Here is a 14,397-nt window from a genome sequence, read left to right as displayed (position 1 = left end):
TGCTATGAGCCTGCTTCTTCCTCTCCCACTCCCCCTGCTTGTGTTCCCTCTCTCGCTGGCTGTCTCTATCTCTGTCGAATAAATAAAAATAAAAAAAAAAAAAATCTAAAAAAAAAAGAAAGTTGGCTTTAAAAAAAATAAATAAATAAATAAAATAAAATAAAATACTTTCTTGTGTTTTTTCAGGTTCTCCATTTGCAAAGCAGAAATGATATCTTTTTGGTTTTGGGTTTGTTTTTTGTTTTGGGGTTTTTTTTTGCTATGAATAATATATTAGGCCTCTATTTGCNTTTTTTTTGGCTATGAATAATATATTAGGCCTCTATTTGCAGGGGGGGTGCAAAAAGCAGGGCCTCAAACCCTTTGTCATTAGTTTGGCAAATATTCAGCACCTCTTGTGTACAGGTCCCCTGCTGGGTTCTGTGGATGCAGGAGCCACAGGCCCCACCAATAGGAGCTTCCCGAAGAGCTTAAAACAGACCCTTTAACAAAGGGCTGAGAGGCAGCATATGAGCAGATAGCTACAAGCCATGGCAGGCTGAGCTTAGAGGAAGGAGGACAGACTTCAGGCTGGAGTGCCCAAGCAAGCAACCATGAAGAAAAGGATTTTAGGGGCGCCTGGGTGGCTCATTTGGTGAAGTATCCGACTCTTGGTTTTGGCTCAGGTCATGATCTCAGGGTTGTGAGATCAAGTCCCATGTCGGGCTCCACACTCAGCAAGGAGTCTGCTTGAGGATTTTCTCTCTCCCTCTGCTCTCTCTGTCTCTCTAAAATAAATAAATCTTTTTTTAAAAAAAGGAAAAGAGAAATTTAAGCAAACTTTGAAAGATAGGATTTTAAGAGCTAGAGATGGTGGTATCTGGGTGTAGACAGCATTCCAGTTTAAAAAAATAAGCTAATGGTCATTGTTAACACTTGTTGTGTTTATCCTATGTACTAGGTTGGGTAGGATAAGCATTTGTACACTCGTCCATCTCATTTACTTCTCACAGCAGCCTGAAGAGGCAGGACTGCTATTTTTATCTTATTTGGGGAGTGAAGAAACTGAGGTGTATAGAGAGGTGTACAGACCTTTGTCTAAGGTCACCGAGCTAAATGCAGGATGCTAGGAATTAAAGTCCTTCTGGCTAGTGCCCAGACTAGCCCAAACAGCTCTTTGCACTTGGCCACTGTGAGGTGGGTGAGGAATGAAAGAGGGCCCATCTGACTGTACGTCAGGGAGCAGTGGAAGAATGTGAATGCTGCGTCTAGGGTTTAGGATTGGCTTGAAGGCACTGGGAGTCCCTGAAGGGTTTGAAACACAGAACTCAGAGGTTTGCCCCAGTGCAAGTGCTGAGTGGCAGTGGTGAGGGAGGGTGGGTTGCCCTGGGGGCTGCGGCAAGCCTCTCCTAGGAGAAGAGGGTGGTGGGCTCATGGCCCTGAAGTAGGGCTGGATGAAAGCTTCTCGTTTGTCTACCTGCTTTATGCTTCAGTATTGGGGGCGTTCACCCCTAAGACCTGGAGCTCTTTAGCCTCCAGAGGTCCTGGGTGTTTTAGATACAAATGTCTTTTTTTTCCCCCCCATTTATAGAAAGAGGGACAAATGGAATTTTAAGGTAATTAGCTTAAGGAGCAAAGCAATCCAACCTGGATGGCTTCTGAAAGACATTTTAAAAGAAAGGCATGTGTTAGTCCGTTCTGCTAGAGTTAACAGATCCTTCCTCAGCTCCCTTGCCTGTCCCCTCTCCTCCCAAGGTAGGCATTCGTGAATGCAGTCATCTGTACTTCTGCACACACAACCAGCCATCCGATTCTAAAATTGGCAAAAGCAAACTGACCCAGAGTGTCTCAGGACACAATACACTAAAATAGCTGGAAAACCATGATGGTAGGTCCTAGAATTTTAAATTCATAAGATGCTAAAATTTCAAAAAGCACGTCTAATGAGGAAAATCATGGTTAATAAGTTTTTAATTTTGCGACGTAAGGCTATCGTTTTAAATAAAGGTATCTTTTAAATTGCATAAATTTATCTTCATGAAGTACTTTGCTATATTGTCCTTACTTTTTATCATTTGCAGTAGTCGTGTGAAAATTTCCTCAAGAACCATTCGTTCCCTGTCCGTATCCTCTAGCCACAGAAGATAATTCACTGGTTCTCTCATTGGGGTAGAAGGAAGGGCGGGGGAGACTACACTCTCTTCTCTCCACCTCAGGTCTTCTGAGGGCACACACGCTAGGATCCCCCACTCCCAACCCCACTTTGGGTTCGGGCTTTTTATCTCGATTTTTGGGACTCGGAATAGGTCTGCATGTGGGGTGCTTAACCTGACTTGGGAGTACAGTATTGTCCAAAAGGACGATGTACCTTCTAATAAATGACCTGCGGATGTTTCAAAGATAGTGAAGTATAGCGTAGTTTGTGTGTGGTCTTTTTTAAAAGTCTTAACATAGAAATTGTAGAAACCTAGAACCTTTAGAGATCATTTAGTCCAACCTCATCTTTTTACATGAAAACACCCAAGACCTGGGGAAGTTAGCGGGCTTGGCCTCAGGTCTTGGGCCTCCGTGGACGACGGCAGCCTGACTCTCCCCAGCTCCCTGGCCTTCTGCTCCCTAATGCGAACTCGTCATCACAAAACGATGCCTCCTTCACGTGTACTCCAAACCCCTGTGCTGGCCTTTGGCCTTGAAAACCATGTTGATGCTGAATACTTTTTTATGTATAGAAGATGACAAAGCCAGAAGGCAAACCACAGAAAGGAAGTTAATAGAAGAAAAAGCAGTTTCTAAGAAGGGCGTTCAGTGAGAGTGCAACGGCCACACCCGCTGTGGCATTTCTGAGGTCAGACTGGTTGGATGTTTAACCATTTGTCTTCAGGCCCTGCTAATCCCTTTGCTGCTTAGCCAGCATGAAACCCACTCCTAGTTGCAGATTGGAAGTACCTTGAGAGCTTTGTGAAAGGCCCCTCAAGATTCTGGTTTAATGATCTGGGGCGAGGCCAGGCGTTAGCAGGTTTCAGAAGCTCCCCAGGTGATTCTGTTAGGCAACTAGAGTGGGAACCACAGCTTTCAGCCAGTGGTTTGCAAACTTCAGCTGCATCGAAGTCACCTGTAAAACAGCCTGTTGCCACGCTGCTGAGCTTTGCATCCAGAAATTTTTTTTTTAAGACTCTATTTATTTATTTGACAGAGAGAGACGGCCAGCGAGAGAGGGAGCACAAGCAGGGGGAGTGGGAGAGGAAGAAGCAGGCTTCCTGCTGAGCAGGGAGCTGGATGTGGGTCTGATCCCAGGACCCTGGGATCACGCCCTGGGCCGAAGGCAGACGCTAAACGGCTGAGCCACCCAGGCGCCCCTGCGTCCAGAAATTTCTGATTCAGAAGGTCTAGGGTAGGGCTTGAGATTTTGTGTTTCTAACAAATTCATGGGTGATACTGATGCTGCAGGGTTGGGAACCACCCTTTGTAAACCACGGTATTCAGTTCTCAGAGGCTCTGTGATCATGACTCTGAGGCCCTACCTTGAGGGTCTACCCCCAGAGTTTTGATTCTGGTGTAGGCTGAAGAATTTCCGTGTCTTAGAAGTTCCCATGTGATATTAATGCAGCTGGACTGGGGAACACACTTTGCGACCCAGGGCCAGCTTTTTATGTTGGATACCAAGTGAGATCAGGCACAAGGCAGGCTACTCAGGTTTCTCCCCATCTATACAGTGCCAGTTGGCCCCCAGAGAGAAAGTCACCAAGAAAACTCAAGATCACCATAGGCTTTGGGAGGAAGCAGGAAGCTACAGTGTACATGGACAAGGAATAGCACGTTGTCCTAGGTGTTTGTCTAGGACAGAGTGTCGATGTGCACAGGTGTTCAAATTAAACCTTCTCTCTGGACTGTAACAGTGGGTCCTTAAGTCTCATCTAGGCCAGGTGTCCTCACTGTGGACAAATGAGGAAACCAGAGAGAGCTGGTGATACTGCAGGTCTCTCACCTAGAGTTTGCATGCCCCCGGATTCTGGGGCCCTTTCTGTGCCACTGCAGAGTTCTGCCACCCAGCAGATGACATGGCAACAGGAGATAATGAAGGCGAGGCTGATTAAGTTATCCTAGGTTTTATAGCAGTGGTTCTTGAAGTGTGGTCTCTGGACCAGCACCATCGGGATCACCTGGAAATTTGTTAGAAATATGAATTCTTGGACCCCACCCAGAAACACTCCCCAGCAATTCTGTTTCCACATGCCCTTGAGGGGATTCTTGGTACCCCATGCTCAAGGTTGAGAAGTGCTGGTTTAGGGAAGGGCTGAATTTGTGAAGGTGTGATCTTCCCTGAGACTGCTTGTGGGACCCGAGCCTGCCATCAGGCTGGGGGGGCCTTGTGACAGCCTAGGGAATTGAGAATTCTGGAGAGAGCCAGCTTAGTAAGGCAACGCCCTGGAGTAACTCCCCGTCTACCCCTTGTGAAATGGAGACTGCCCGGTATTCACACTCCCTGTCATCGTGATTTTTTGCTGAGGAGCAAAGATCAAACTTGCCTCAGCCAGCCCAAGGTAAATTGTCATAGATTCTGAAACTAATGAAGTCTTATTGAANTAAGGCAACGCCCTGGAGTAACTCCCCGTCTACCCCTTGTGAAATGGAGACTGCCCGGTATTCACACTCCCTATCATCGTGATTTTTTGCTGAGGAGCAAAGATCAAACTTGCCTCAGCCAGCCCAAGGTCAATTGTCATAGATTCTGAAACTAATGAAGTCTTATTGAATAGGGCTTTCCATATTTCTGATACTGTTGGTGATTGGCATTTTCNATTTTTCTTTTTTTTTTTTTTTTTTTTAGTTAGTGACAGGAGTATGGGAAGGCAGATACAACTTCTTCTGTCAAGGCACACGCAGCGCAGGAGAAGCAGATATGAAGGTATGGTCTCTCTCTTTTTAAATAGTTTTTTTTTTTTTTAAATAAATTTTACAAAAGACAAAATGGTTCATATCCTTACTGCCCAAGGTAATTCCTGTTGACATTTTTTAAAAACCTATGTATCCACATGGTATGAAAATTTGAACAACATGAGACATGTAAGATGAAAACTAAAGTTTCATTTAATAAAAGTAAGTCCTGTTAAGTTTCCAGGAAGAGGCGCCTGGCTGGCTCAGTCAGTGGAGTGTGCGACTCTTAATCTTGGGGTTGTGAGTTTGATCCCCACAGTGGGTGTAGAGATTACTTAAAAATAAAATCTTGGGGAAAAAAAATTTTTTTAAGTTTCCACTGGGAAAAAACTACATGCATTTGTCAGCATTTCTATAAACAGGATCGCAAGAATAACGTCTTAACTGCTGTAATCATCCCTCAGAGTGCTCTCTGACAGTGGTCTTTAGATTCTGACCTCCACTCTGAGTGTTTTGTTTTAAATAAAAGCTGCTGCTTTAAGTTCAGACGGGCAGTCATTTCCTTAGAACTGTGTGACATATTTAACTGGGCAGGGACCTGACACGGAAAGTTCTGATTCTTTTTCTTCTTTGCCTCTTATCCTGGCACCTGACCCCACACCAGTCTCTGAAATCAGAAGTGTCTCTCAGGAGGTTTTTCTGTGCTCGTGGCTCCACAGGCCCTTCCAGAGGGAATAGGCAGGCTTCAGGGTTTTTGGAACTTTGATCCTCCTGTTTTTGTTAGTCTTGAAAGATGTCAGTGCAGCTTTTAAAATTTTCCCTGTCGTGATTGCAAACCTCCTCCCGCTTCCCCTCCCCCCCCCCCCCCGCAGTATTCTTCAGTTAGAGACACTCTCAGCATGACCAGAGCTCCCAGCTGCTGAAGGACTTTAGGAGCCAGTGGGTTGCTCAGGCTTCAAGTGAGCCTGGGATTCTGGGATGTTAGTAAAACACGCCAGGGGTGGTATTCCAGAGACATTGATGATCTCTTCCTCTTAGATTATCCGCGTCCTCTGGTGGTACTATTTCTCCAAGCTCATTGAGTTCATGGACACCTTCTTCTTCATCTTACGGAAGAACAACCACCAGATCACGGTCCTACACGTCTACCACCACGCCTCCATGCTGAACATCTGGTGGTTTGTGATGAACTGGGTCCCCTGCGGTCACTGTAAGTTTTACACCGACCGGGGGGCCTGGGAACAGGTGTGAGCGGAGAGGCGGAACTGAAACCAAGGCTTTTGGAGAAGGTGCTATTTCTATGGATTTCTAGGTCAAGAACTCTGTGTCCGAGTTGCTCTAATGATAGTTTGTGCGGCCTGTGTACTCAGTAAGCTGACAAACCCTTTTTCTGTCTGACTTGGCAAGGTGAGGGAAATACCAGATTCCCAGCCTGGGGCATCTAGGGAAATAGAGATCGTGTCCTCTGTCATAGAGGACGGCTGTTCCAGGTTATTTCTAGTCCTTGTTTCTCGACAATTTGGAAGATGTTTGACTGAGAGGGGCAGGCCAGAAAGCTGGAACCACACCACTTAGGGAGTCCCAGGGAACAAGACTAATGGTGAAGTACAGCTTCAGCTGAAGAGCACAGGAGGAAGTCTGCACGTATGCTAATATAATGGGCCTGCCGTGTTCCGTGAAGCACGGTTAACAGGGCATCTTCAACGGCAAGCACCGAGATTTGAAGTAAATTCCCAAAGACAGATGTATGTCGTTTTTAGAAAACTTATGGTCTGAGGTCTCTCGTAATTTTCAGAGATTAAGTTGTTTCCTTTAGGTTTAGCTTGGGAATTCTAACAAATGTCCTGATCACAATTTCTGTCATCTAGCACTGATGAATTTGAGAAATTTTGGGTCTGTTCATGTGTTTTTTTCCCGAGGGTAGCACTGCCCTAGATTAACCTGGCCCACCAAGATTCATGCAGTCATAGAATTTTAGAACTAGAAAGGTGACTCGCCAAACCCAGCTCCCTGTGGTTTGGGAGGAAACTGAGAACAGTAGAAGGTCTGTAGAGCTCGGATTCCAGGCCCCCCCCTCATGTTTTTTCCCCGCCATCACACCTCATGGCTCTGGATTATATGATTTAACATTCTAATAGAAACAGTGTCTCTTTACATTTTCAAAGAATTCACAGGATGGCAGATGTAACTAGCCCCACTGGGCCCAAAAGAAACAACCAGGACCTGGATGTGACTTGTCCAAGGTCACACAGCCAGTTACTGTGATAGCCAGAAGTAGGAACTCCCTCCCTGACCCCGGCCTTGCGCACCTCCGACCGTGCTTGGGAAAGCTGGCGAGCTCTGTTGGGTTGCCCGCTGTGGGGGAGAGGGACAGAGAGTCTAAAACAAGAACTGGTTTATCTCTAAGGAACTGGACTCTGGATTGTATTATTGAAAAAAATATACGATCTCAGCACTGCAGTCCTGGGGAATAATAAGGAGGCCAAGGCCTCCAAGGCCTCTTCCAACTTCAGCAGGTGTGTTAGACAGCCAGCTTTGAACTTACTGCCCATCAGCTGTCTTCCCCAGGCCTTCAGCACAGCAGCCAGAAGCACTCGGGCACGTAAAGAAAAGCAGCTCGCTCTGGGAGTTAATAGGGTCTGGCAACAAAGCCGTGAGGTGGTCTCCTGACTCTTGTGTTAGATGCCTGCCTGGCAGTTCCAGCTGACCCTGGCCTTAAAGCATCCCAGTGGCTGCCTGCCCCCGTGGAAACGGAATTCGGAGTCCCGGTCCACACGGTGCTTGCCAGGCCCTAATTGAGTGCATCTGTTTTTCACATTTGAAAAGAAGCTTGCTATGTGTAAAACACTGATGCATCTTCCTTCCCAAATCCCCTCTGTTCTTCAGCTTACTTTGGTGCCACACTTAACAGCTTCATCCATGTCCTCATGTACTCGTACTACGGCCTGTCTTCCGTCCCCTCCATGCGTCCGTACCTCTGGTGGAAGAAGTACATCACTCAGGGGCAGCTGGTGAGTAACGCAGCCCCTTCTCCGGGACTTACTGCCTGGCAGACCGCTCTTCCTGGCTGAACTTATTGTTATTTCATAGTATCTAGTGTGTGCCTTTCCCACCCTGTCTCTTTTGATCCAATTAAACTACTGGCAACAGGCAGAACAGAGGATTTTTCTTACTTTTAATTGATGAGGAAACTCTATGCCTGTGGGCGCACAGCTAGTTGGGCTGTAGAATGAGGACAAGAATCTAATTTCCTGACTTCAAGTTCAGTCCTTTGTCCTTAGTTTGTGCACAAAGCATGTGTTGCCTGTGTGTGTTTCCTAATTAGAATCCAGAATCCAGAGTGACCACTGTGTCCTGTGTTCCCGGGAGTTTTGGAAGGAGCCGTGGGGCAGCAGAAGTCCCGGGTGCTTGTAGCTATTCTGCAGCGAGGGTGTCAGTGAGAGGGGCCGGTGGCCTCTCAGCCCCCATGCAGCCGAGCCCCTGTCGCCGAGGATGGCATCCACTATGCTTCAGGCGACAGCCTCCTTCCCGAGGTTTACCTCACAAGGGCCACCCGGCAGCTGTTGGCACTTGGTGATTATGTCCTCCCTTCCTTTCTGAAGCTTCCCTGACTTGTCAGGGTATGACAGACACCTGTTTTTGTCCCCTTGTGAATTCTTCCGTGAACTAATTATTATTACTACTGATGTAAAACACTGACATTTGTTGAGTGTATTCCGTGTCAGGCACTCATGCTAAGTAAGCAGGTTTACGTGGACTATTCCAGTAGCCTGATTTCATGTTGTTATCCCCATTCTGTGGATGAGGAAACTGAGGCAATAGTCCCAAGCCAGCTGACTGAGGGGTTTAGACATTGAAGCCTTAGCCCTAGCCTTGCCTTATCAACATATTTTTCTAAAGACACCAAGCTAATTCCAACCTTTCCAAGTCGGTTGTGATTTTTCAATATTTAAAAATAACAGTCTGGGAAAAAAAATCTGAGAAGATAGTCTGAGCTACTTATGTGTTTGACGTTTCATTATCACCTCTTTGCCAGCTGCTCTCTAGTCCTTGTTAATTTTTTTCACCCACCTGTGAGGAAGGATAATTGTTCTCTAACCTCCTTGTTGCACTTGAGAAGTGATGGGGAGATTGATTTATGCCACACAGCCATGGTCCTGCAAAGGCAGACTTTAAAAGAACAGACTGGGGAAGTTGGTTTCCCATTAAGCTGTGCCCTTTGAGGTAGATGATTGCACCCCATTTGCCCAGATTTATTTTAAGCACCACTCCTAGTTATTCCTTAGCCTAGAACACTTACCTTAAAAAAGAGAAGAAAGGAGAAAAAACAAAACAGTTCTCCAGAGAAACCCTGGGGGCTGGGCCAGAAATCAGTGGGCAGAAGCTGCCCCCTACTGTTGTCACTCCTCTTGAAGACGCACCCTTCAGTAGCCACACCTCATTTTAACACCTTTCCCGTTTCTCCAAGCAGTTGCACCTACTTTTCAAGATTTAGTCATCAAAAAAAAAAAAAAAAAAAGATTTATTCATCAGAAGTAATCTGGACTTAGCATTATATCTTGATAGAAGTTTAAATCTGTTGACCAGCCTTCTTCAAACCAAAAGGGTCCATGGATAAGAAATAGGAAAAGTTGGGGCACCTGGGTGGCTCAGTCAGTTAAGTATCCAGCTCTTGGCTTCAGCTCAGGTCATGACCTTAGGGTTGTGGGATCCAGCCCTGCTCCATGCTCAGTGGGGAGTCTGCTTGAGGACTCACTCCCTCATCATCTGCCTCCTCCTTCTCACACTCTCTGTCTCAAGTAAATAAATCTTGTAAAAAAAAAAAAAGAGAGAGAAATAGGAATTGTACATTCCACAGCAACATCACTGGTTCTCTTTAAGCATACATCCCACACCCTTCCTGTCTCCCTTAAAAATGTAAAGCAAACAAAAAAAATATTTTGCATCTCTCTCTGTACAGGGTCCCTAAAGTTTGTGTGTTGGGGGGGTTAAGTTTTCCTTTGTTCCCCAGCTTCATTGAGCTGTGCTGGACCTGTAACGTTGTGCGAAGTGTGCGGCGTACTGATCAGGCCCATGTGTGCATTGTGACAGTAAAGCTCAGCTCGCATCCACTGTCACTCTGCTTAGCTATAGCGTTTTTTCTTTCGATGAGAACTTTTAAGATCTACTCTTCGCACTTTCACGTATACCATATAGAATTGTTAACTATTCTCTGAATTTTAGAGAAGGTGGTTTAAGTAGGAGGAAGGACAGAAGAGTATATATGACAAAGGCACATAGGTAGTTTAGGAGAAATTTATGCATAAATGTATGCTTGGTGTTTATGAAGGGACTTCGCCTCCAGAAAGGCCTGTAAGCGTTTGTTCATGGACTCGGCGTGCTGGATGGAGAGCCCATCTGGCGTGGCCCCTCGTCCGTGGGCTGCGGCTGCGCTGCTCAGCTGGGTCCCCTCTCTCCCACCAGCTGCAGTTTGTGCTGACAATCATCCAGACCAGCTGCGGGGTCATCTGGCCGTGTACATTCCCTCTCGGGTGGCTGTACTTCCAGATTGGATACATGATCTCTCTGATTGCTCTTTTCACAAACTTCTACATTCAGGTAAGTCTCACTCTTCCAGAGCAGTTGGGACTTGTGGCCTTTTCAGCAAAGGTCCTCCTCTGTTCATCTAAGAGGGCGACCTGTAGAACCCCTGCTGCCTGCCAGGCAGTGGGCTTTAGTGACAGTGACAGGGCAGCCCCTGCCTTTGGGAGGGGGACTACTGCCAACATAGGAGATGCCGAAATCTGTCCCAAACCTCCAGAGTTCTAGATCTCCAGCAGGGGAGCTTGGGATTCATGTGGGAAAGCAGAGCTGTTCGGCAAGCTCTGTGTTGCTTTGCTCACAGCCTACTGCAGACATGTGATGGGTGAGTTCAGTCAGCAGCATCCCAGCCCTGCTGCCCTGAACTCTGGGACTGCATTAAATGTCTAAAGAAATGTCCAGGGACACCTGGGTGGCTCAGTCGGTTAAGCATCTGCCTTCAGCTCAGGTCATGATCCCAGGGTCCTGGGATCGAGGCCCGCATTGGGCTCCTTGCTCAGCCGGGAACCTGCTGCTCCCTCTGCTTGCTTTGCCTGCCGCTCCCCCTGCTTGTGCACGCACTCTATCTCTGACAAATAAAATCCTTAAAAAAATTAAAAAAATAAAATGTCCATCACAGCCCTCAGCTGTGTAGTTTATCCCAGTTTCCTCACTCCTCCATTGCTCATGTTTGGGGGCTTCATTCATTCCCAAGAGCATGATGTAAGGTCAGTTGCACTCACAGAAGGGTCCAGTTAGGGTGGATGGTCTCCAGTGGATCACTTGGCGTCTCACCATTACGCCTGGATGAGGTGTGCCTGCTCCGTGGGCAGTGTCCGGTCCCGGGCAGCACCGGAGGTCAGGGGCCAGGGCAGAGGCCACAGATGTGACAGCAGTGAAGTCCAGTTGGTTGAGCAGCTCTCTGGGGGTGTCGCCACGTTGCCATCCGTGCCCACCTGCACCTTTCATCCCACACCCCGGGACGGGGCGGCCTGTTCCTGTGAGCTCCCGGACTGCCTCGAGAGCGGTGTGTGCCCCACTTTGGGACACTTATCAGGCATGAGGGAGGTTGAAGGATAACCTGACAAAACTGAAATCGCAGTATTTTAACTGCTTATGGCAGCGTAGCACTTTGTGCATACGGGCCAAAGCAGTTGCTGAAGTCACGAGCAAATTCCGAAGATGAGAGATGGGAGTGGTGGGAGAGGTACCACAGAGAGGGGAAACCGGTGCGGCCGTGTAGCCCCGATCCTCTGCCATCCAGACACAGAGAAGGCACAGCCACGTGAAGTATAATTTGAATTTTCTACTTCATTTATAGAACAGCATTTACACTGCAGCCCACGCCCCTGTGAACTTCCCTCAGGCTATGCCTCAAAAAAGGAGTGATTGAAACCAGTGGCAAAAAACGTCCCCAGGGTTGCTTGACGGCAGACCTTACATCTCAGTGGCATTGGGTGCTGACAGGAATCTAGGCTTAGAGTTAGGGAAGCGGGGCCCCCCACCCGCCAGCAGAGCCCCTGCTCACACGGTCCATCTGCCCTGATGCATTTCAGACGTACAATAAGAAGGGGGCCTCGCGGAGGAAAGAGTACCTGAAGGACCACCAGAACGGGTCCGTGGCTGCTGTGAATGGACACACCAACAGCTTTTCTCCCCTGGAAAATAATGTGAAGCCAAGGAAGCAACGGAAGGATTGAAGCCGACGAGTGGAAAACCTCCGGAACCCATCGTCTGATTGTAAGCACAGTATGAGTTGTGCCCGATGCTCGTTAACAGCTGCTGTAACTAGTCCGGCCTACAATAGCGTGATTCATGTAGGACCTCTTTCATCAGTTCAAACCCCTAGAAAATGTATACAGATTATACACGTAGGCATAAGATTTTTAACATTTCTGGGCTCTCACCGACCCCTGCGCTAGACCGTGGAGGGCGTATAATTGTAGTATACGACACTGCTGTTGCCTTATTAGTTATAACATGATAGGTGCTGAATTGTGATTCACAATTTAAAAACACTGTAATCCAAACTTTTTTTTTTTTTTACTGTAGATCATGCATGTGATTGTAAATTTGTACAATGTTGTTACAGTAGAGAAACACACATGCCTTAAAATTTAAAAAGCAGGGCCCAAAGCTTATTAATTTAAATTAGGATATGTTTCAAGTTTTTATTCATTTTTAATAGCTCTGTTTAGAAAAAAATCAAAGACCGTGATTTATGAAACCAGTGTGTGACACATAATTTCGAGTGACTTGTACATGTGAAATCAGAAACGGCTCCTTCAGTTTTATAATACTGGCTTTAAATCAGGCAGGCTCAAATCTAGTGGGAGGTCAGTTTAACTTTTTAACAGATCTTATTTTTTTATTTTGAGTGCCACTATTGATAATGTAAAAGGGGGGGGCTCTAAAGCAGTCTTGATGAAGCCTAAATATATATTCTTTGTCTTCAAGATTTTAGAAAGTATGTAGGATGAGTAGGACATTTAAAATTTCTGAAGTGCTAAGTGTTTTTATACAGGAAATAATGTCCACTTTGCTTTCCACTCTGAGAGAGAGGATGTATACTTTTCAAAAGAGATAATTGAATATTTGCCATTTGACAGAATCCCATAGATGAGCAATGGGAACTGGTTGCCAGGGTCCAAATTTGGATTGGTTTCTGTACTGCTGTCTGTTTTGACACAAACTTCTTTTAAAATGTGCCTAGCTTATAAAAATGGATAAAGGGGGGAAAAGGGACCTTAAAAAAAATTTAAGGTAAAGTTAAACAGATAGCTACAACATAAGAGAACTGGGAAATTGGATAGAGATACTTTGTTTAGTGTAATAGTACCTGTAATTTTCTTTTTCTGCTTAGACTCTAAAGATTTGTGTAGAACTGCTTATTTAAAAATGAGACTGCTTATCATAAAATCATGTCTGTCACCCTTGAGGCAGAGGTCGAACAGAAAAGGACTATTGTGCGTGTCATTTTAAAGTGTTGAAATTTAGTCTCTGAATTCCTTCTCCATTGGGAGAAAAACAGTCATTGAACCACTCGTGACATACCTTAGAAGGTCATCGACAATGTATAAACTAATTGTTGGTTTGATATTTATGTAAATATCAGTTTATCATGCTTTAATTTTGCACATTCATATTATAGGGAGCCGATTGGTTCTCTTATTAGTCTTGTGGGTTTTCTGTTTGGAAGGAGTCACAGCATCTGTTTACATTTACCTTATCAAATCTAGAATGTGTATATTTGTAAATGTATGTCTTCCTAGGTACTAGTGTGCAAATGTCTTGACATATTTCAATACAGAAACTGTAACATTCGATAGTGTGCTGTCAAAGTATGCTTTAGCTCATCTGGATATACCCACACTGTTAAGTAATGTCTAAACATTAATCAGTAAAACTTTTTTGATTACCTGTGCTCATGTGTTACATTGTTTATATGCTGCCAATTCGGACACTGGAGAAAAGTCCACTCTGTGCACCTTCTAGAACTCACCCCAATACATGTAGATAATTCAGTTGGAAAGGGTATTCTGTAGCTCAGCTCACACGAGGGGGGATCCCCACGTAGTAAGACGTGGTGGTTCCAGCCTATTGGTTTCCTCTCCGCCTTTTTCTGGTACCCCAACCAAAGGTCCCAGCTTTCCAAATATACCCCTTCTTCCTCTTTTCTCCCCCCCCCCACCTTCAGGCTGTTAGTTACTTTCCTTTCCTAGGTCTAGATCAGAGGTCTGCACATTTTTTTCTGTAAAGAGCCAGATAGTACATGTTTCAGGCCTTACAATCCATACAGTCTCTGCCCCAACTTTGGATTATGCCATAGTCGAGTGCAAAAGCAGCCATAGACCATATGTGTATGGATGGCCATGGCTGTGTTCCAGTAAAGCTTTACTCTCAAAACAGAAGGCCTGCAGCCATTTTGCTGACCCTTCTCTAGAGTAATGAAAGCCCACCTAATTCCCAAAGCTCTACCACTTT

General features: G+C 45.8%; 1 protein-coding gene across 2 annotated transcripts in view; it reads left to right on the top strand.

The window, feature by feature from the left end:
* The window catches only part of ELOVL5 (ELOVL fatty acid elongase 5), a 75,985-nt gene extending 62,148 nt beyond the window's left edge, over positions 1–13,837 (top strand). For both annotated transcript variants that reach the window (XM_034647809.1, XM_002922954.4), the window contains 5 exons: positions 4,808–4,885; positions 5,893–6,064; positions 7,741–7,865; positions 10,318–10,452; positions 11,970–13,837. In XM_034647809.1, the coding sequence (XP_034503700.1) occupies positions 4,808–4,885; positions 5,893–6,064; positions 7,741–7,865; positions 10,318–10,452; positions 11,970–12,113 (654 nt within the window). In that variant the 3' untranslated portion in view covers positions 12,114–13,837. The remainder of the gene's footprint in view (positions 1–4,807; positions 4,886–5,892; positions 6,065–7,740; positions 7,866–10,317; positions 10,453–11,969) is intronic.
* The last annotated feature ends 560 nt before the right edge of the window (positions 13,838–14,397 follow it).

This window comes from Ailuropoda melanoleuca, chromosome 19, assembly GCF_002007445.2.
Source record: "Ailuropoda melanoleuca isolate Jingjing chromosome 19, ASM200744v2, whole genome shotgun sequence".
Classification (NCBI taxonomy): Eukaryota; Metazoa; Chordata; class Mammalia; order Carnivora; family Ursidae; genus Ailuropoda; species Ailuropoda melanoleuca.
Note: the sequence above shows the minus strand (reverse complement) of the source record. Positions and strands in the feature narration are given on the sequence as shown.